The sequence below is a fragment of the Schistocerca cancellata genome, chromosome 12 (assembly GCF_023864275.1).
Source record: "Schistocerca cancellata isolate TAMUIC-IGC-003103 chromosome 12, iqSchCanc2.1, whole genome shotgun sequence".
Classification (NCBI taxonomy): Eukaryota; Metazoa; Arthropoda; class Insecta; order Orthoptera; family Acrididae; genus Schistocerca; species Schistocerca cancellata.
This window is the reverse complement of record NC_064637.1, coordinates 148,576,602-148,599,882: the sequence shown is the minus strand read 5'-3', so window position 1 is coordinate 148,599,882 and position 23,281 is coordinate 148,576,602. Positions and strand designations below refer to the sequence as shown.

General features: G+C 42.8%; 1 protein-coding gene across 1 annotated transcript in view; it reads left to right on the top strand.

Annotated features, from left to right (window-relative positions):
* Positions 1-23,281, top strand: part of LOC126109537 (carbonic anhydrase 1-like) — a 66,371-nt gene that overhangs the window by 3,784 nt on the left and 39,306 nt on the right. The window contains exon 2 of the mRNA XM_049914555.1: positions 13,273-13,378. Coding sequence (XP_049770512.1) covers positions 13,273-13,378 — 106 coding nt within the window. The remainder of the gene's footprint in view (positions 1-13,272; positions 13,379-23,281) is intronic.

Sequence of the window (23,281 nt, the reverse complement as noted above, 5' to 3'; positions counted from 1 at the left end):
ACACACTCTATTCCACTCCGTAATTGAAAACGGAAACCACGTGTGTACGTGTACCTCACCCCTCATGGTAATGTACTTGTGCGTCAGTGAAAAAGACCAATAAAAAGGTGTTAGCATATGGACGTAATGTGCTGTTCCAGTCTCTTCTGTACGTAAGGTCCATCACCGTTCCCTTTGGATCCCTACGTAATTCGGTGCTCTCCGATACACACGATCAATCAGCGGAGGAGTGGTAATCAAGCGTCAACTTTAGGTTACAATATCTCCGGATGTAATTAACATTTTACAATGCAACAAACGGCATTGATTACGTATTTGTTTATATGTTCAGATGTGCTAACAAAACTAACGGGGTTCCATTTAAAAAAAACGTAGGTTTGTGTTAAAAAACATACTTCCGTGCATTTTTTTATGGTTTGTATTAACCAATTATACTAGCCCCTCTCCTCACGTTCGGTCTGTGGAATCGATTCGTCAGTATTTGATGTGGTTTACGAAATATATCCAGCGGTAATGTTAGGTGACTCACCCTGTATATAAAAATGAATGTATGTATGTTTGTCTACTATGCGCTCAGAAACCATTCATACGATTGCAATGAAACTTTGGTGAGTTGTTCTCCGAACGCCCGAAAAGAGTAATGGACAATGTTTCAACAATTACGTCAGTATAGCATGCGTAGCGCAATTGATTAGGTAAAGGCTCGTCATGCATTGAAGCCGGGTTCGATTCCCACTGCTTGCAACTTTTTTCATTTTATTTGATTCCCCGCAGTGTTAAACTATTAATTATAAAATTTAAATATATTTAAACAGGTCATGAAGTATAACGTAACTGTGAATCTCTATATATAAAAATTAATGTATGTATGTCTGCCCTCTGTGTGTTCCCAAACCATTCATCCGATAGCGATGAAATTTTGGCGATTTGTTCTCCGTACGCCCACGAAGGTTCCTAGGCGGAAAAAAAAGAAATAAGACACATTCTTGAGGAGATATGACGTCATAAACAATGAGATGCCACCGCGGGAAAATACCCAGATTTATGCATCCACTATTTGAGAATGAGAACACTTAGCGCCTAGCAACAAACGTTACATACAATTTCAAACCTTTAGGAAAATTTTTCTCGCTGACACCCGCCACAAAATAATGAAAGGAAAAAAGGTTGTCGCGTACTACATTTTCTCAGTACATACCGTAAATCTGCCGCAGTAGGCGTGGCGTTTTAATGTATTATTTCGTTACTATTAACTCTAATCGTAAAATATTTCGCATACAGTATCCACATATATCAGTAAATTCGCCAGCAAATTTATGTCTCTTTACGACATGTAATTCAGGAGATATGACGTGGTAAACATCTAGATGCGTGAAAAAGTGCCGCAACAGGCATGACGTTTTGTTCTATTATTTCTACACTACTAACACTATTCGCAACACATTTCGCAAACGTGATAAAAAAAAGTATATAAAACCACGGGCGTATTCCTAAAAAACTCCCGAGATGGCCCAGGAACTGCCTCTTCACTCATTTTGATAATGTTTAGCACAACTGCACAATAAAAACACGCAGAACAGTACAGCGCAAAACAATAACGAAGCAGACGACAATGGCTACCTTGTACAACACAGTCAGCTACGTAATGTTGTCAGCAGTCGAAACTGCGTGCCTACCGAAGCCTCCCGACGTTTACCGACTTCTACCGATTCAGGACTAGGGAGAGGTCTGCCACACTGTAGAAGGTGATCTGTGGCATCTCTGCCAAAAGAGCACAATGCTGGTGCATTGGGTGAATAACATACACTCCTGGAAATGGAAAAAAGAACACATTGACACCGGTGTGTCAGACCCACCATACTTGCTCCGGACACTGCGAGAGGGCTGTACAAGCAATGATCACACGCACGGCACAGCGGACACACCAGGAACCGCGGTGTTGGCCGTCGAATGGCGCTAGCTGCGCAGCATTTGTGCACCGCCGCCGTCAGTGTCAGCCAGTTTGCCGTGGCATACGGAGCTCCATCGCAGTCTTTAACACTGGTAGCATGCCGCGACAGCGTGGACGTGAACCGTATGTGCGGTTGACGGACTTTGAGCGAGGGCGTATAGTGGGCATGTGGGAGGCCGGGTGGACGTACCGCCGAATTGCTCAACACGTGGGGCGTGAGGTCTCCACAGTACATCGATGTTGTCGCCAGTGGTCGGCGGAAGGTGCACGTGCCCGTCGACCTGGGACCGGACCGCAGCGACGCACGGATGCACGCCAAGACCGTAGGATCCTACGCAGTGCCGTAGGGGACCGCACCGCCACTTCCCAGCAAATTAGGGACACTGTTGCTCCTGGGGTATCGGCGAGGACCATTCGCAACCGTCTCCATGAAGCTGGGCTACGGTCCCGCACACCGTTAGGCCGTCTTCCGCTCACGCCCCAACATCGTGCAGCCCGCCTCCAGTGGTGTGGCGACAGGCGTGAATGGAGGGACGAATGGAGACGTGTCGTCTTCAGCGATGAGAGTCGCTTCTGCCTTGGTGCCAATGATGGTCGTATGCGTGTTTGGCGCCATGCAGGTGAGCGCCACAATCAGGAGTGCATATGACCGAGGCACACAGGGCCAACGCCCGGCATTATGGTGTGGGGAGCGATCTCCTACACTGGCCGTACACCACTGGTGATCGTCGAGGGGACACTGAATAGTGCACGGTACATCCAAACCGTCATCGAACCCATCGTTCTACCATTCCTAGACCGGCAAGGGAACTTGCTGTTCCAACAGGACAATGCACGTCCGCATGTATCCCGTGCCACCCAACGTGCTCTAGAAGGTGTAAGTCAACTACCCTGGCCAGCAAGATCTCCGGATCTGTCCCCCATTGAGCATGTTTGGGACTGGATGAAGCGTCGTCTCACGCGGTCTGCACGTCCAGCACGAACGCTGGTCCAACATAGGCGCCAGGTGGAAATGGCATGGCAAGCCGTTCCACAGGACTACATCCAGCATCTCTACGATCGTCTCCATGGGAGAATAGCAGCCTGCATTGCTGCGAAAGGTGGATATACACTGTACTAGTGCCGACATTGTGCATGCTCTGTTGCCTGTGCCTATGTGCCTGTGGTTCTGTCAGTGTGATCATGTGATGTATCTGACCCCAGGAATGTGTCAATAAAGTTTCCCCTTCCTGGGACAATGAATTCACGGTGTTCTTATTTCAATTTCCAGGAGTGTATTTGCTATAATGCGTCGACGGTCGTCTCCAGAAAAGCCATCATCGAGACGAACAATGGCTCGAAACGTGCAGCGCGCCACGGTAACAGGCTGGTCGGAGCAGTATTATGCTATGGGAGACATTCTCCTGCGCTTGTATGGGACATGTGGTAGTAATCGAAGACACGCTGACAGCTGCAAAGGACCAGCATCCGTTCGTGCTTGATGTATTCCCCGATGGCGGTGTGATCTTTTAGCATTATAATACCCTCGTAGGCAGAACTGTGCAACAGTGGTTTGAGGAACATTATAGTGAACTCACGTTCATGTCTCGACGACGAAATTCACCTGACGAAAATCGTGTGGAAGCCATCTGGGTCGCATTCAGGCGCCATCACTGCCTACACAGATCTGCAGCCCATTACTTACGCGAATTATGTGACCTTTGTACAGACATTTAATGCCACATACCTCCACAAACCTACCAACAAACAACCGGTCTCTTGTACACAGAATCAGTGATGTTCCAGAGCTATCAAGCAGGCGGTCATTAGGTCTTGGCTTATGAGTGTAATAGCAGTGGGCGCCTGAACATGGAATGTTGTGGTCTTCAGTCATAAGACTGGTTTGATGCAGTTCTGTATGCTACTCTATCCTGTGCGAGTCTTTTCGTCTCCAAATAACTACTGCAGACATCTCTTGTCTGAACTGTTTATCATCCACATTTTACTTCCACACAAAAAGATAACTTCACACATACACTTTCAGAAAAGACTTCTGAATCTGCTTATTCTATTCATCTCTTGATCTCTCTCTACGACTTTTACTTCCCACTTTTCACCCCAATACTATATTGACGATTCTTTAAGGCGTCACTATGTGTTGTATCAACCGACTCCTTCCGTTAGTCATGTTATGCAACAATTTTCTTCTTTCCCCAAAGCAGTTTAGTATCTCCTCCTCAGTCATTTGATCAATCTATCAAATCCTAGGCTTTATTATGTAGCAACTTATTTCGAAAGCTGCTATTCTCTTTTTGTCTGAACTGTTTATCATCCACATTTTACTTCCACACAAAAAGATACCTTCACACATACACTTTCAGAAAAGACTTCCTATCACTGAAATTTATACCCGATGTTAACAGATTCCTCTTACTGTAATTACCAGTCTACATTTTATATCCTCTCCACTTCAGCCACCGGCATCCTCTCATTTATTTCGATTTCACCGACAGTGCTGCAAAATGGTTTGAGTCTTATGTAACTGACAGGAAACAAAGGGTGTCATTGCGAGATATCTGTGCAGTAAGCAGTCACTCTTCATCTAATTGGGAAGTAATTACATGTGGTGTTCTTCAAGGTTCAATCTTGGGTCTGTTGCTTTTTCTTGTATGCATTAATGACCTCTTATCTGTTACATTGACAGATAATAAATTTGTTTTGTTAGCATGTGATACAAACATTGAAATACGTAGCAAATGGCTGCTAATCAAATTTTCGCTGGCATTAATAAATGGTTTAAAGCTAATTAACTGTCATTAAACTTTGAAAAGACCCACTATATGCACTTCAGAATGTGTAAGAGATTTCCTTCCAGCATGTGCATAACATATGATGACATGCAGATTGGAGAGGTTGACAGCATTAAATTTCTGGGACTACAAATCGCTAATAGATCAGTTGGGAAGGGCATATCAGAGAATTGCTGTAATGCATAAAGAAGTCTGTATTTGCAGTGAGAATGAGGTCAGATGCAGGAGATATAAATATAAAAAAAACTTGCATACTTTGCTTACTTTCATTCTATTATGTCATATGGGTTCATATTCTGAGGTAACTCATCAAACCGAGCAAAAGTTTTTAGCGTACCAAAACGTATAATAAGATTCATTTGTTTCGTAAATTCAACAACATCATGTAGAAAGCTCTTCAAGGAACTTCGTATCCTAACCATTGCTTCTCAGTATGTTTATTCTTTAACGAAATTTGTTGCACGTGATACATGTCTATTTCCAAGCAATAGCTCAAAACATGCTATCAACACTAGGAATAAGAACAATCTATGTAAAGACCTTGATCCAGAAAGTGGTCCAATATGCAGGAACACACATTTCCTATAAATTGCCAGCAACCATTAAAATTTCGTTTCAGATAAAGCACAGTTTTAAAAGAGTTTAAAAGACTTTTTGATAGGCAGCTCCTTCTACTCTATAAATGAATATCTTAACAGGGACACTTTACGTAAAACTGTTGGTTATATTTCAGTTTTGACAGCACTTGGTCACAAAAGTCAAGATCAGATATTTTGTGTATGATAAATTTATTAAAAGTGCATAACTATGTTTCATTCTGACAGTGTATTAATTCTTTAAATATTAGCCGTTCCAGTTTACTGTAATATATTTACCTACTTTGACATCTCCTGACAAATGATCATGGCAGTGAGCAGTATATACAAATATTTTATGTTTTTTTAATTATTCTAGTTTTACTTTGTTTCAAGACATTGTTGATTCTGTTCAGCTGTTATCCGAAGTTCTTTGCCACCTCAGACACCATTTCAGCGTCATTGGTAAACACCAAATGGCTATAACTACATAATATTTTTTATGTGTTCAGTACAACTCCTCCTGGTCACACGGACTATATCTAACAACATGCCAAGGATACTAAAGGATATGTGCAGTTATCGAGTCAAGAACATTAAAAAGGCATATTTTGCGTCCTTGAACTGCTTTTGGAAAAGAATGCACATACACAAGGTCTTTTACATTACCACATATAAATAGTCCCATAGGTAACCAGTAGCAGAGACGCAATTGTTTGGAAGATGTTCATTTAAAAACGTCCAAATCTTCATACCCCAATGTTCAGGTACTGATCATGGTCAGAGAGGTAATCTGTGGAACTCAGATCTACCTGTGGCACCATTTATTGGTCAAGCACGTCTGTGTAATTGTTTGTTGAAACCTTTAGCTCAATGAAGAAAAATGAACCATACATGTTTCAGTGCTGACACCGCTTCAAACTTCAGACAGTTATGCTGATGCTCAAAAACACACACTCATAGGGAAAAGTACGAATCTAACTTATTGGAACTTAGTTTGACGAGTTTTGTTGCTCAGCTACCGACCTGATTATAAAGTTAAAGGATTGATACTATGCAAGAAGTGTCACAATACCCACTTAACATCCATTCATATTCCACTACTGATGGAATTATAACAGTTTTGCCCAGATATAAGTTTTATCTATGTCAGTAAAATGTTTGATGTTACACAAATTACACAAATTGTTATTTTTAACTCTGGTGTTTTTGCAAAATCTAATAATCTCGCAGCTATACAGAGTCCGACAGAAAAATGTGTACACCCTTCGTCGGTCTCTATCGATGTTGTCGTTCGATTTGAGTTACGAGTGTGTTGTAGTATGGTCTTTGGTTCAACAGATATTAGTACTTTCATCTCAGTATTGGGAAAACAAGATGGCTGGAGCACGATTGACATTCGAACAACGAAATTGTAATGTGAAGTGGTTTTTTAAGTTTGATAATGCCGCTGAAGTGCAATGTCAGTGGAGGCGGGAGTTTGAAACAGAACCGCCAACCCTTCTACAATTAAATGCATCAATGACAAGTTTGAATTGCATGGAACGATCTGTGATATTCACAAAGGAAGGTCAGGAAGACAACTTAAGAGTGTTGCTTCCCCGGCTCTCGTGTTGGAAACGTTTGTTAATTCTCCACAGAAGTCTGCTACGCAATGTGTACATGAAATAGGGGTTTGCAGAACAAGTGTACAAAGAATTCTGAAAGCTGCAACGTTGAAAGTTTACGTTCCACGATTACCTCACGCGATTAATGACGACAATCCTGATCGCCGAAAGCAATTGTGCGAATGGTATCAGCAAATGTTTACTGATGACGAACAATTTGTGACGAAGGTAGTTTGGAATGACGAGGCACAATTTAATCTTAATGGCACTGTGAATCGGCATAACGGTATGTGCTGGGCACCGGAAAAACGGCATGTTTATGTGGATAAAGCGGTCAATCTACCAGGGGTTCATGTGTGGTGTGGACTGTCATCTAGGGGCTTTGTAGGACCCTTTCTCTTTGGTGTTACTGTCGCAGAAAGAGTGGCTGAAAATGTTATGCACATCAATTTTGCCTGGTGTATGTGCGCTTTATGGAGCTGACGAAGAGGTCTTCTACCAACAGGACTGGCCACCACCACACTACCACCTAGCCGTAAGAATTTTCCTGGATGACAATTTTCCAGGCCATTGGATTGGACGAAGAGGGCCCATTGAGTTACCTCCACTGTCACCAGATCCAACACCTATCGACCTTTACTTGTGGGGAGCTGTGAAAGATAACGTCTATCGACGTAAGCCACACATGCTGGAGGAACTTCGCCAGGAGATTTCAGCGACATGTGCAGCGATCTCCACTGTAACATTGACTGACATATTTGGGGCGCCCGCTCGTCGTTCTGTAACGTGTATAGCCGCCTACGCTGAATATTTTGAACATTTGAAGTAACCATGTGCTAAGCTGAAGGTTCTACAACATGTGTCATCAATTATTAAATGTAAAATAAATACATAAGTAATACTTTGCGTTCCTTAAAGTATGTATACATTTTTCTGGTGGTTATGTATTTTAAAAAATACAAAACATGAAATGAAATATTCAAAATGGTCATCACATATTTAAGTGATGTCGAATATTTTATTTTCTCTCTTCGTCATCAGCTTTCTTATGTCATTGAATTTGGGTGGTGAATCCTCTTCAGGTTGACATTCCCAGGTATAAGCTTTTGCGTTACAACAGTGGAATCTCTTTCAGCAACAGAACCCAGACTGACACAACCACATGCAGAATATTTCATCTCATTAGACTTGGAAGTGACTGACAGATTGGGTTTTTATAGCTAAATGAGGCAGAAAAAGGGATACTGTGATCCAATTCCTCAGATGAGCAATAAAATTTTGTAACTGGTGTGGTACAACCCCCATCAGTTTGGCACACCGGTTTTTACAATAATTTACAAAATGTAAGGAATTCGTGAGTGAATTATTGACACTAATCAAAGGGTAAAAAAATGGGAGCTAGTTTATGTGTTACAATCAATTCATTAGCACATTCTTAGAAATATAAAAGTAAAATTGAAACTCTGAGAAATCATATTCTAGTAGACAAATAAACAAATATGAATTAAATGAGAATTGTTCAGACAGTGCAGATATTGATCAGTTGTGTACTTCAGGTAAATTGTGTTCAAAATTAAGGTTTGGGTGAGATCTTCTAAAATGTTTATACTTAATGCCTTCTTGTATACTACAATTTGTTTCATGAATGTAAAATTGCTTACTTTTACTCATAGGACTAATATAATTATGCCTGAAGACTAATGTTAACCACATAAAAAGTAAATGTGATTTGAGTAAGAGCAGGAATAGATGTGCACATAATATACAGGGTGTTTCATTAAATGTGTTTGCCTCTGTAAGTTATGAAGTAATAGGCGACGGAAATATCTATTGCGGTAGGTCACCATAAGAAACTTAGACTGTCTGTGGAGCAATGAACGTAGTTTATTGTGTTATTATCCAAAGAGTTACACCAAAAAAATACATTTTTTAAATGGAACAATAGTTGTTTCTATCATGCAGTGGAATCAGTGACACCAGTTGTGTATGCCGGCTGGAGTGGTTGAGAGGTTCTAGGCACTTCAGTCTGGAACCGCGCGACTGCTATGGTCGCAGGTTCGAATCCTGCCTCGGGCATGGATGTGTGTGATGTACTTAGGTTAGTTAGGTTTAAGTAGTCCTAAGTTCTAGGGGACTGATGACCTCAGCTGTTAAGTCCCATAGTGCTCAGAGCCATTTTTGAACCATCTATGTATACATCAATTTAAATTACATTCCTATCACTTTTAGTTTGGGAACTACAACCCTTCAGAGTTTCAGGGGCAGATACCACACATGCTGTGCTAAACGCAATGCACCTTCTAAATGTGATGTGGCCGAGTTGTAACGTCGCCAGTGTCATGGAGCAAGAAGCTTCCTCAGTGCGCTGTTAGACTGCTGACTGTCGCCACACACAGCCGTATACCCAAGAGTCGAGCCACACAAACAAGTGGGGCTCAATATACCAGTGTTACTGACACCAGATTAAGATGGCATACGCGAACAATGACTACGTTGAGATGTTGCTGATGCTCGGCGAGTGCTGACACAATGCAGGCAGCAATGCTGACACAATGCACAATGCAGGCAGCTTTGTTATGAGCTGCAGTAACAGATGAAGTACTGCAAGAAGTGAGGAGACGGAGGTGTTTGTTTTAGCTGCAGTACACCATAGTCCTCATGTCAGCTTATGAGCTGTTGCTGCCGTCGCTGGTGTCAGTCTCACATCTGTGTGGCGTATAGTACACAGCCAGGTGGTCTATTTGTGTATGGTGTGGAATCCTTGGAGATGCATTCATCAGTCCACACTACTTCCCAGGTACACTGACAGGTGAGTTATATCGCGTGTTTATAGTCAACAGTTTGGGTGGTCTCCTTGAACATGTGTCTCTACACAGGAGAGTCCATGTGTGGATGCAGCACAAAGGTCACCCAGCCAGTTCTGTGTGTGCTGTTGTGGAAGAACTAAACAACAGGGTTTGCAGGAAGGTGGTTGGGGTGCCATGATGCTCATTCATGGCCTGCAAGGTCGCCCAATTTAACACCATTAGAATTCTTTTTGTTGGGATATCTAAAGGATCGTGTTTATGCCACTGAGCCCACATCCCCAGCGGATCTAAAACGGCGCATTGAGGACGCATGTTGCTCTATGACAGCGGTGATGTTACATCTCGTGCGCAGATCCTTTAGAAGGCACATTGCATTGTGCATTCAGGAACATGGACACACATGTGAACATCTCATTTAAATCAACTTCCCACCGCCAGAACATCCATCACCCACGACACAGCCATGTATTATGTACAGTATGTGGTATCTGCCCCTGAAAGTTTGAAAGGTTGTAGCACCCAAACTAAAAGTGATAGGAATGTAATTTAAATTGATGTATACACAGCTGGTATTACTGATTCCAGTGCAGATAGAAACAACTATTGTTCCATTTAAAAATTGTATATTTTTGCTGTAACTCTTTGGATAATAACACAATAAACTATGTTCATAGCTCCACAGACAATGTAACGTTTCTTAAGGTGACCTACCACAATAAATATTTCTGTCGCCTGTTACCTCATAACTTACAGAGGCAAACACATTAAGTGAAATACCCTGTATATACATATATAAAATTTGAACTCCTTTGGGAGATAAAATTTTTAAGAAGATGTACATAAATCATGTACACACAAACTTATGGAAGAACATTGGTGTAGCTTACAAGAATAAGCAGCTTTGCTGAAAGCGACAGTGATTAAAGCAATAAATTAGTATACATAAAAACTACTATGTTTGTTGAAAACAAGATATGCTTTTTTCTCAATGTTGTGTTCCTTATTCTTGCTAAAATGTAGAAGTAAGGTTTAAATTTGAAATTTCCATCCACTATATTCTAATTACATAATACTTTTATGCACAATATATATTTTTAGCACACATCAATAAATTCAGAAGACAAAATTTCAGTACTCTGCATATTGTGTTTGCAAGCATTTCAACTGATTAGCACTCCCCTGAGTTACTATGTCTGCAAAAAGCTTTGCTTTAGAGCTTTTTCCACAAATTTGCAAGGTATGTCATCATCATACTCCTCTGTTCTATCACACTGCATGTCATTAACGTCAGTTTCTTTATTATTACTATTAATATTAGATACACTTTCAGCTGGTTTAATATTCACTTCAAATTTTGTGATTATTCTGCTCTTGGCTACTATTTTGAAACAGAATCTCTACATTACTTAAATTCTGGTTACTATTACTCATATTTTCTTTAAAATAGTTATAAAACATATTTTTTATACTTTTTCTACCACCATGGATGCAGTTACCTGATTATTGCAGTCAGTCTTTCACAAAAGAACTTAATAAGATATGTTCCTAAATTAGTCCAAATACTGTAAAGAAACCTGTGGTGTCACCGCCAGACACCACACTTGCTAGGTGGTAGCCTTTAAATCGGCCGCGGTCCGTTAGTATATGTCGGACCCGCGTGTCGCCACTATCAGTGATTGCAGACCGAGCGCCGCCACACGGCAGGTCTAGAGACACTTCCTAGCACTCGCCCCAGTTGTACAGCCGACTTTGCTAGCGATGGTTCACTGTCTACATACGCTCTCATTTGCAGACACGACAGTTTAGCATAGCCTTCAGCTACGTCATTTGCTACGACCTAGCAAGGCGCCATTACCAGTTACTATTGATGCTGTAAAACATGTACCGTCAAGAGCGATGTTCACCATTTATGGATTAAAGTTAAGTATTCCACAGCTACGTCCTTTTTTGCTAGTCTAATTTCCTTGTCCTGTTCCAGACCTCACGCCAGCCTGCGTGAGCTAAAACCTCTCAAAACCGGGTTGGCTCTTTTGCCAATGCACAACAAAACCTTTCACCTTCTCCCATACCAACAACTGAATTTACACATTTTGAACTTTGCTCAGTATTTAATTGATCTCCACCTCCACTGCTATAAGAAACATGATCTCAATTAGGCGTTTTTAATGTGACAAACGTCAAATAACACACATTTCCTTAGAATCCCCTACAGAATGTAACAGCTTTACAATGTCTAAGACATCATTTTCTTCATCTACTAACGTTATTTCTTCACTGAACGAACACAATAACCCAGTTCTTCTTCATCTTCAAGTGTCAGCTCTTCAGCATCTTTATTTACCAAATTATCTTTCAGAAAAGCGTTAGTTAACTTATTGTCTACTTTGTCCTCAGCTCTCTGCTCAAATATAAGTAATTCTCGACTGGCTTAATTGTTCTTTCCAAAACTTACTCCAATAGTTTCCATCAATGGTAACTGCATACATTTAAAAGATATCCACTACACTGGCATCATCATAATTCTGATTTTAACATTGCTCATTGTCAGTGGTCCCTGCATTATCACATCAAACTCTCACATTGTAGACCACCAACACAGAGTCTTGAGTTTTAATAGGCAATTCTTTGCACCATTAGGTATGAAAGGTTGTTGTGGCTGACTGTACTCTTGCCATGATATACCTCTATTATCAAACACTTGGTTACTATTCTATCTAAAATTTAGTCCTGATTACCTCACATCTGTTCTCTCTCTGACTGGGAATTCCTGTAATTATTGCCACCCCTTCTACCTTCGTTATTATTAATGTTGTGATGACTGTTATTACCCAAGTTAGGTCTCCCATAGTCAAAGTTTTGTGTAGCTGTTCTCTCAGATAGCTCATTCAATTTCTCTACATGCCTTAGGAATTGGACAACAGAATCGTCATGGGTGTAAGCCAAGCCATAATAAGTCCTTTCAGGTAACCTCCTCTGGCTACCAGTCTGATTATAAAGTGAGAGGATCAATATCATGTAAAAAGAGTTACAAGGTGCAATCCAGGGTCGAAGTTCGACAAGCAGATAGGCGTGACTGCGATGGAATTTACTAGGCTGGGTCACATCTGTCTGCCTGGCCTCATTGTTGTGAGCAGTTTGCTCCACATCACATTCTGCATGCGCCCCTGAAGGCGATTGTCAGTCACGATTTGTAATACCTCTGAGCCTCTATCGATGTTGCACATTGACAGGGATATTAAAAATACCAATTATATAAACTATGCATTCCTGAACATTCAATTTTGTATTTTTTGTTTACATTATGTATTACAATTTTTACTGCCCAATTTCTCCAAAACTCCTTTGGACTATAGTATTTATTTCCAGAAACTGTTTACTTGCTTGCTATTGTCTTTGATTGTGCTATCCACATATTCTCTAATGATGCCCCCACATGATGGGCAGTACGAAAAAAAAAACTAGTAGATTGTAGTGGCAAAGTTAATGTTTTCGCCAGTTTATCTTAAAAATCATGACAAGCCAATATCTTTCTTCTAATTTCAGCTATGCTATGGAGATGCATATGGTATTTTCAAGAAAAGCAGCACGTGGCAAGCAGAATAACTATAGGGAACATGGTGATGCAGCAGTATTGGCGGTCTTCCTGGAGGTATGACTGTATATTATTAGGTGTGGTGTTCTGGTGTTCTTTCTACAGATCCGTAGTGAGGTGATGCTCATCAACATAGAACATCATAAATGTGCAAATCTATTTTTATTCAGAGATCATCACAAAGCCTGCACGCACACACACACACACACACACACACACACACACACACACACACACACACACACACACAATAGAGAGGGAAACATTCCACGTAGGAAAAATATATCTAAAAACAAAGATGATATAACTTACCGAACGAAAGCGCTGGCATGTTGATAGACACACAAACAAACACAAACATACACACAAAATTCAAGCTTTCGCAACCAACGGTTGCTTCATCAGGAAAGAAGGAAGGAGAGGGAAAGACGAAAGGATGTGGGTTTTAAGGGAGAGGGTAAGGAGTCATTCCAATCCTGGGAGCGGAAAGACTTACCTTATGGGGAAAAAAGGACAGGTATACACTCGCACACACACACATATCCATCCACACATACACAGACACAAGCAGACATTTGTTTTGAAAATTCTTTGCCTTTACAAATGTCTGCTTGTGTCTGTGTAAGAGCAGATGGATATGTGTGTGTGTGCAAGTGTATACCTGTCCTTTTTTCCCCCTAAGATAAGTCTTTCCACTCCCAGCATTGGAATGACTCCTTACCCTCTCCCTTAAAACCCACATCCTTTCGTCTTTCCCTCTCCTTTCCTCTTTCCTGATGAAGCAACCGTTGGCTGCGAAAGCTTGAATTTCTTGTGTATGTTTGTGTTTGTTTGTGTGTCTGTCAACATGCCAGCGCTTTCGTTTGGTAAGTTACGTTATCTTTGTTTTTAGATATATTTTTCCCATGTGGAATGTTTCCCGGGTGTTTCAAAAATGACCGGTATATTTGAAACGGTAATAAAACCTAAACGAGCAGCGATAGAAATACACCGTTTGTTGCAATATGCTTGGGACAACAATACATTTTCAGGCAGACAAACTTTCGAAATTGCAGTAGTTACAATTTTCAACAACAGATGGCGCTGCGGTCTGGGAAACTCTATAGTACGATATTTTCCACATATCCACCATGCATAGCAATAATATGGCGTAGTCTCTGAATGAAATTACCCGAAACCTTTGACAACGTGTCTGGCGGAATGGCTTCACATGCAGATGAGATGTACTGCTTCAGCTGTTCAATTGTCTCTGGATTCTGGCGGTACACCTGGTCTTTCAAGTGTCCCCACAGAAAGAAGTCACAGGGGTTCATGTCTGACGAATAGGGAGGCCAATCCACGCCGCCTCCTGTATGTTTCGGATAGCCCAAAGCAATCACACGATCATCGAAATATTCATGCAGGAAATTAAAGACGTCGGCCGTGCAATGCGGCCGGGCACCATCTTGCATAAACCACGAGGTGTTCGCAGTGTCGTCTAAGACAGTTTGTACCGCCACAAATTCACGAAGAATGTCCAGATATCGTGATGCAGTAATCGTTTCAGATCTGAAAAATGGGCCAATGATTCCTTTGGAAGAAATGGCGGCCCAGACCAGTACTTTTTGAGGATGCAGGGACGATGGGACTGCAACATGGGGCTTTTCGGTTCCCCATATGCGCCAGTTCTTTTTATTGACGAAGCCGTCCAGGTAAAAATAAGCTTCGCCAGTAAACCAAATACTGCCCACATGCATATCGCCGTCATCAATCCTGTGCACTATATCGTTAGCGAATGTCTCTCGTGCAGCAATGGCAGCGGCGCTGAGGGGTTGCCGCGTTTGAATTTTGTATGGTTAGGGGTGTAAACTCTGGCGCATGAGACGATACGTGGACGTTGGCGTCATTTGGACCACAGCTGCAACACGGCGAACGGAAACCCGAGGCCGCTGTCGGATCACCTGCTGCACTAGCTGCACGTTGCCCTCTGTGGTTGCCGTACGCGGTCGCCCTACCTTTCCAGCACGTTCATCCGTCACGTTCCCAGTCCGTTGAAATTTTTCAAACAGATCCTTTATTGTATCGCTTTTCGGTCCTTTGGTTACATTAAACCTCCGTTGAAAACTTCGTCTTGTTGCAACAATACTGTGTTCTAGGCGGTGGAATTCCAACACCAGAAAAATCCTCTGTTCTAAGGAATAAACCATGTTGTCTACAGCACACTTGCACGTTGTGAACAGCACACGCTTACAGCAGAAAGACGACGTACAGAATGGCGCACCCACAGACTGCGTTGTCTTCTATATCTTTGACATCACTTGCAGCGCCATCTGTTGTTGAAAATTGTAACTACTGTAATTTCGAAAGTTTGTCCGCCTGAAAATGTACTGTTGTCCCAAGCATATTGCAACAAACGGTGTATTTATATCGCTGCTCGTTTAGTTTTTATTGCCGTTTCAAATATACCGGTCATTTTTGAAACACCCTGTATATATATATATATATATATATATATAAATATATATATATATATATATATATATGTGTGTGTGTGTGTGTGTGTGTGTGTGTGTGTGTGTGTGTGTATGTATGTAATAATATATGTGTGTATGTGTTAAACCTACAACTAAATTTGTCATAGTGATATGACGATTAGATTTGAGAACATTTATAGAAGAATTTTCCATTCTATAAAAAAATAATACATTGATAATTAGCCTCAAACATTGTATATTATTATCCAGGTTGGTCATAGAGATCGGTGGGGGGGGGGGGGGGAGGAGGCTGATATGCAGGTCAAAGAGTGAGAGGAGCAAGGGAAGGAGAAACAGATAAACCTGGGCAGGTATATTCGAATATCAAAAGTTTTGGGGTGGAAGGGAGGACAGAAAGGGGGTAAAGATTATTATCAACATCAGTAAGATGTGGAAGAGAAGAGTATCTATCAGGTGACATAACATTTGTATATCCATTTTGTAAGAAGTTTTGGGAGTTGCTTCTTTCTAAGCTCCACTTGATATTTGAGTAACTCACTGCTCTTCTGTTCAAGTAACTGTAAATATCCATTTCCAGTGAGATGTTCATTAACGGTTCCTTATGGCTAAAATATAAAATTTCATGATTACTTCCTATCTCTTGTATCATATGCTCATTTTAAATAATGTTATTCCCAAAGGTAACTTTAGTTGTCCCTACAGAATGTTCTTCAAACTTCGTGTCGCATTTGCCCAGTATGAAAACTGCTAGACTCATTATAAGGTATTTCGTAAACAACTGCAGTTAAAAACCTTTCTACGAAATAAACTCTATGTGAAATCATGTTATATAAATATTTTTAAAAATTAACTCTGAAAATCCTAGGTTCACATGAAAACATGAATTTAGTTAGGATCGTGGAACACATGCATTCGACTTCACCGATTTTCGAAATAAGTCAGCTTAAAATTTTTTTACTAGTGAAAGTATATTATTTATCACAAACGAAGATAGTTACTGACATTTTATTTTTCAAATATATGCAAAAAATTTAACCATGGAAGGGTTAAATACAGTCAATACACTATTTCAAGTTTGAGATCCATGAAGAAATTATGAATGTAGGAATTTTCTTATTACTTACTGCCATAAAGTACCACCAAGATTAGGACATAAAGAGTAGATTTAAATGTCACATAAGCCAATTGAAAAGATCAGTTTTGTGAACTTCTCCAAATATTGAGACCCTCAATATAGCCTCTCGTAACAGCATGTTTCATACAAATCCTTGGGAGGTTTGTGAGCTTCGAACATGGTTTGCTTCCCCTCAGCTATGAGACTACTACCATTTTCGCAGTTGATGCTTATGAGAATAAAAACATATTGTATGTAACCTCACAAATCATTCAGCATTATAGACACATCTCTTTCTAGCAAGAAAAATATCCAGCCAAAAGCAAACTGCCGCAATGTAAAATCGAACAATTTGCCTGGGACGGGAAGTGGCAACGGAAATGTGTTATTTACAACACTGGCCTACTTTCAGATACTGCGTTCTTGCAGTCCAGCTGCACATTCTCAATGTGTCAAACCTGCCTGCCTTCATATGAGACGCAGTTGTTTTTAATCTGCACTCCCATGTGCACATGTAATTGAACCTTGCATGAATCCAATAGCAACTCTAAAAAAGGTTGGAACACCGATAAAGAAAGAACAAACTAAACAGGTAAAGTCAAATATATTACTGAGGGCACTTCTCCTGCAATGAAGTTGGTGTACAGTCGTTACAACATTTATGCAAAGCTGACAGTAGCACTCATCAGAATTGAGGGAACTTGCAAGACTAAAATCAAATCCGATTGAGAAGATAATCCCTCCATATCAAATTAGTTACTAGCAGCTTGAACCACTTTGCTGCCCTGCCACACAGGAATAAATACAGACCGCCGGGGCAGTTTTAGAATCAGCGTGCAATAAGTCACACGATTAGATGGCAATCAGCGACGATCTACAGCAACTCTGAGCTACTACACAATCATAAATTAGCAACATCCAACTTACTGATACTGGGTTGACTGACAGCATACACACATCAACAACAGTTTTGCATCAGCCTTATTTCGGAATTCATGGCACAAAAACAAAAACTGACTCCCAAGCATGTGTATATATTCATTCACAGTGTTACAGTTCACCAAATGAAAAACCGAAATCACTTACATAACGACAAAATCGTAGGATTCCCAAGGGGGGGATTGTGTCCTTGGAGTCTTTCACGACCGTATACACGAATAAAACGTTCTCGGTTTTGAAGCCGGGTCAGTTCGAATAAAATCCTCGAGCTTTCGATGACCATCCCCGTCATTGTCATCAGGAGTTCACTGACTGCCGGGGCTGCTTTTTTTTTTTTTTTTTACTTTATTGTTATTTTGACACCTGAGCAAGCAGGTAGGCTGGCAGCAGCACAATACGCTGCTCTTCAGCCGAAGAGAGTACAAGGAAATAAACAGAGAAGAGACATCACTTAGAGAAACGGCGGGAAAAAACAGTAGACTCATGAACATAAAAACACAAGAAGCCGTTCACACTCGAAGACAATCCACACTACGAACTGTTGACACGACGCACAAACACTGAAGAATACAATGGCACTGGTGAACAATGGAGCGTGACGGCGAAACTGGACACTAAACACGACGGCACACACGATACACTGATGGCGATGACCTCCGGCGCGCGAATGTTCACTCAGCGTGTACGAGTCCGGAGACCTGCCAAGAGTGGAGGTGGAGGAGGAGGAAGGGGAGATGGGAGAGGGGAGAGCAGAGATGCCATGGGCAAAGGAGAGAGGGAGAGGGAGGAAGGGGGAGGGGAAGCCCGGAGGAGAGGGTAGGAGGGAGGGGGGGAAAGGAAAGAGAAGGGAAGGGAAAGGGGGGGAGGGAGGGTGCCTAAAGGAAAGGACACAGGAGGTGGGGGGGGAGGATCAAAGTTGATAGGTGGGGTAGATGCAGGGGAGGAGGACATCATCAGGGAGGGGGAGCTGGCGGAAGCCACCTTGGGAGAGGGTAAGGAGGGTGGAGAGATGGAGACCAGGTGGGATGTGGGAATACAGGCGCGGCAGCGGGCGGGGGTGGGAGAGGATCGGGGACACGAGCGGGTGAGGAGGATCAAGTTTACGGGAGGTGTACAGGATCCGTATCCTTTCAAAGAAAAGGAGGAGGTGGGGGAAGGGGATGAGATCATACAGGATCCGCGTGGGGGAGGGGAGACGGATGCGATAGGCAAGGCAGAGAGCATGGCGTTCAAGGATTTGGAGGGATTTATAGAAGGTAGGGGGGGCGGAGATCCAGGCTGGATGGGCGTAACAAAGGATAGGGCGGATGAGGGATTTATAGGTGTGGAGGATGGTGGAGGGGTCCAGACCCCACGTGCGGCCGGAAAGGAGCTTGAGGAGACGGAGTCGGGAACGTGCCTTGGCTTGGATCGTCTGGAGATGGGGAGTCCAGGAGAGCCGGGGCTGCTCCGGTTTCTCGCTTATATAGGCATGGTGACATCATCAGCAGCCAATCAGACAGACCCAATGTGGCGCACGCGCGTAAGTCGACCCGGGCAGCTAGCGGCGCTGTTGCCCGTGGCAGCACCGGCGACGTCAGGTGGCGCCAGGGGCAGGCGCCACGTTTGAAATGCCGCTCCCGCGTCGCTCATCTGTCTTTGCTTTCTTTCGATGTCCAACGCCCGCTCCCATGCCCTGCTGAGTGTGTTTCCCTGATCTCTGATGAAATTGTTATTGTTTAAACGAATCTCGGCCACTTCCTTTATAATGGAGTCCCTATATGTAGCTACATGAGCCAAAACTTTTGTATTTTCTAACTATATTTTATGTACATTTATGCATGAGCCAACACTTTTGTATTTTCGAACCGTATTTTATGTCCGTTTATGCATCTACATATTGGGACTCTGTTATAAAGGAAGGGGCCTAGATTCGTTTAAACAACAACAATTTCCAGAATGAGATTTTCACTCTGCAGCGGAGTGTGCGCTGATATCACACTTCCTGGCAGATTAAAACTGTGTGCCGGACCGAGTTTCGAACTCGGGACCTTTGCCTTTCGCAGGCAAGTGCTCTACCATCTGAGCTAACGAAGCACGACTCACGCCCCGTACTCACAGCTTTACTTCTGCCAGTACCTCGTCTCCTACCTTCCAAACTTTACAGAAGCTCTCCTGCGAACCTTGCAGAACTAGCAATCCTGAAAGAAAGGATATTGCGGAGACATGGCTTAGCCACAGCCTGGGGTACGTTTCCAGAATGAGATTTTCACTCTGCAGCGGAGTGTGCGCTGATATGAAACTTCCTGGCAGATTAAAACTGTGTGCCGGACCGAGTTTCGAACTCGGGACCTTTGCCTTTCGCGGGCAAGTGCTCTACCATCTGAGCTACCGAAGCACGACTCACGCCCGGTACTCACAGCTTTTAACAACAATTTCAACAGACACCAGGGGTACACACTCAGCAGGGCATGGGGCGACGGGCGTCGGACGTCGAAAGAAAGCAAAGACAGATGAGCGACGCAGGAGCTGCAGTTTCAAACGTGGCACCTGCCCCTGGGGCCACCTGACATCGCCGGTGCTGCCACGGGCAATAGCTCCGCTAGCTGCCCGGGTCGACTTAAGCGCGCGCGCCACATTGGATCGTTCTGATTGGCTGCTGATGATGTCACCATGCCTATATAAACGAGAAACCGTAGCAGCCCCGGCAGTCAGCGAACTCCTGACGACGATGGCGGAGATGGTCATCGAAAGCTCGAGGATTTTATTCGAATTGACATGGCTTGAAAACCCAGGATGTTTTACCTGTGGGGTGTTTTTCACAACATTCCCGAGCAACTTCAGTATGTGGTGGAGCGTTCCATCGCAGGCTTGAGTGCATTGTGGAATAGCATCGATGAGATCATAGAGCCAGCTCTGTTCCAAATTGTCCCACTCTTCAGCAGCGATGAGCATACGCCACATGGAGTAGGTGATCTTTGTCGATGTCCTAAAAGAGTTTGTTTCAGTGACTTGGGTTCATCTCCTGGGAACAAGCTGGCCCCTCCATTCCGGTCATGCAAACATAGTGAAGGAATGTGTTCGCAAAAACGATGAGAAGACGTGTTACCTCCCATTAAGCTGAAACTGTCACTAGAACTGTCAAACTAGTGCTTGCAGAATTTCGTCCCTGAGTGAGATGGGCCTCAACAACCATGAGAGGCATACGGTGGCCCCGTTTAATGCCATTCAACAATACCACATTACACCACCTTGTTGCACATCTGGCACACAGTTGTGGAGGCTGTCTCCAAACACGTTGCCTACGATTATCAGGGTAGAAACACACCATAGTTTCGTCCCCAAACAAAACCCAACACCAATCCTGGGGCATCTGTTCTGCGTGACTTCTTGTAGATGTCTAACGCACTCCATGGTGTTGTGGTGTACGACATGATACTTGCTATGTCAGTGTTACGAAAATTCGCACCTTGCAGTCGTCTCCTAATAATTTGATGCGATACATGACATCCTGCAGCTTCTGCAAGAGCCAAATTCCATTCTGGATCGTTCATCCCATGGTTCCTTCGACTAGAAAAGTCGTAGATAGTGATTGACCTGTGCATTTCTCGACCGTGGACGACATGCATGGCTTAAGTCCTCAACACTACCTGTTGTTGTTGTTGTGGTCTTCAGTCCTGAGACTGGTTTGATGCAGCTCCTCATGCTACTCTATCCTGTGCAAGCTTCTTCATCTCCCAGTACCTACTGCAACCCACATCTTTCTGAATCTGCTTAGTGTATTCATCTCTTGGTCTCCCTCTACGATTTTTACCCTCCACGCTGCCCTCCAATACTAAATTGGTGATCCCTTGATGCCTCAGAACATGTCCTACCAACCGATCCCTTCTTCCGGTCAAGTTGTGCCACAAACTTCTCTTCTCCCCAATCCTATTCAATACTTCCTCATTAGTTATGTGATCTACCCATCTAATCTTCAGAATTCTTCTGTAGCACAACATTTCGAAAGCTTCTATTCTCTTCTTGTCCAAACTATTTATCGTCCATGTTTCACTTCCATACATGGCTACACTCCATACAAATACTTTCAGGAACGACTTCCTGACACTTAAATCTATACTCGATGTTAACAAATTTCTCTTCTTCAGAAACGCTTTCCTTGCCATTGCCAGTCTACATTTTGTATCCTCTCTACTTCGACCATCATCAGTTATTTTGCTCCCCAAATAGCAAAACTCCTTTACTACTTGTCCTTTACTACCTGTCAATTGGAATTATCCCACGCCCGCATCACATCACTTTGACTCTGGTGCACACTTCGAGCAACTTTCCTGGTTGACAAGCCGTCTGCATGCATAATGATGATGCAGACACAATCAATGGTCGCAGTTGTCGTCCATGGCGCGATATTCAGCTTATTGTTCCACAGACGTCTCTAATGCGTCCCTATTGGTGCGTTACCTTCAACTGAAATGCTGGAATCCATCGTAGTGCGGCGTTCTACCCCACTCGTGATAACTATGTATGTTTCCAAAAAACGTCAACATTGACCTTCCTAACGCAGTATCAAGACATCTGCAGGACATCCCAGGGTGAAGCAACACTTTAGCTGATGTGTATTGACGCATTTTAAGCTTTGTTCAGTTAACTTATCTGTGTTTAAGTTTATAGGTATTGCAATTATCTGAAATATACTTTGAAGTATTTATTTACAATCAGACATATTTAAAGTCTAATGAACAAATACAGGGCTTATGATGTGACTAAAGTGGACTGCCATCTGACATACCCTGATCATGTCCATTATAATTATCTGGGCTGTTATGCCGTGGTCAGTTGATGAATTCTGTGGTGATTCCCAACGTTTCGTCTCCGACTGTGGGAGACATCTTCAAGGGGGTCCGTTGGGAATCACCACAGAATTCATCAACCGACCACGGCGTAACAGCCCGGATAATTATAATGGACATGATATTTCCGGCCGTGAAAGTCTACATTTTAGTATACCCTGATCACCCGAGACATTATGACCAACACCCACGGCTACGTCGGATGCCGCCTGGAGTCATTGCGAGAATGTACTCGTAAGTGGTGTAGACACGGGTGAGGGGATCACCCTAGCGAAGGTATGGGCTGAAAGTGGGGAAATCCATTGAGATGAGCGACTTTGGCTAAGGGCAGATTATTATTACACAGACACTGAACGACTATCTCGAAAACATCGAAGCTGATCGAATGTTCACGTACTACTGTCGTGAGCATCTACAGAAACAGATAGGGCAGTGAAACTACCACTGGCAGCTAAATGGTTGCACGTCCACGACTGTTCACTGAACGTGAGGTTCGGAGGCCTGTCTGGTCTCTAACGTAGGACAGGTGGTGGCGTGTGGCATCTCTGCCGAGAGAGCACAGTTCTGGTGCACGAACAAAAGTTTGGGAGTACACCATTCATAG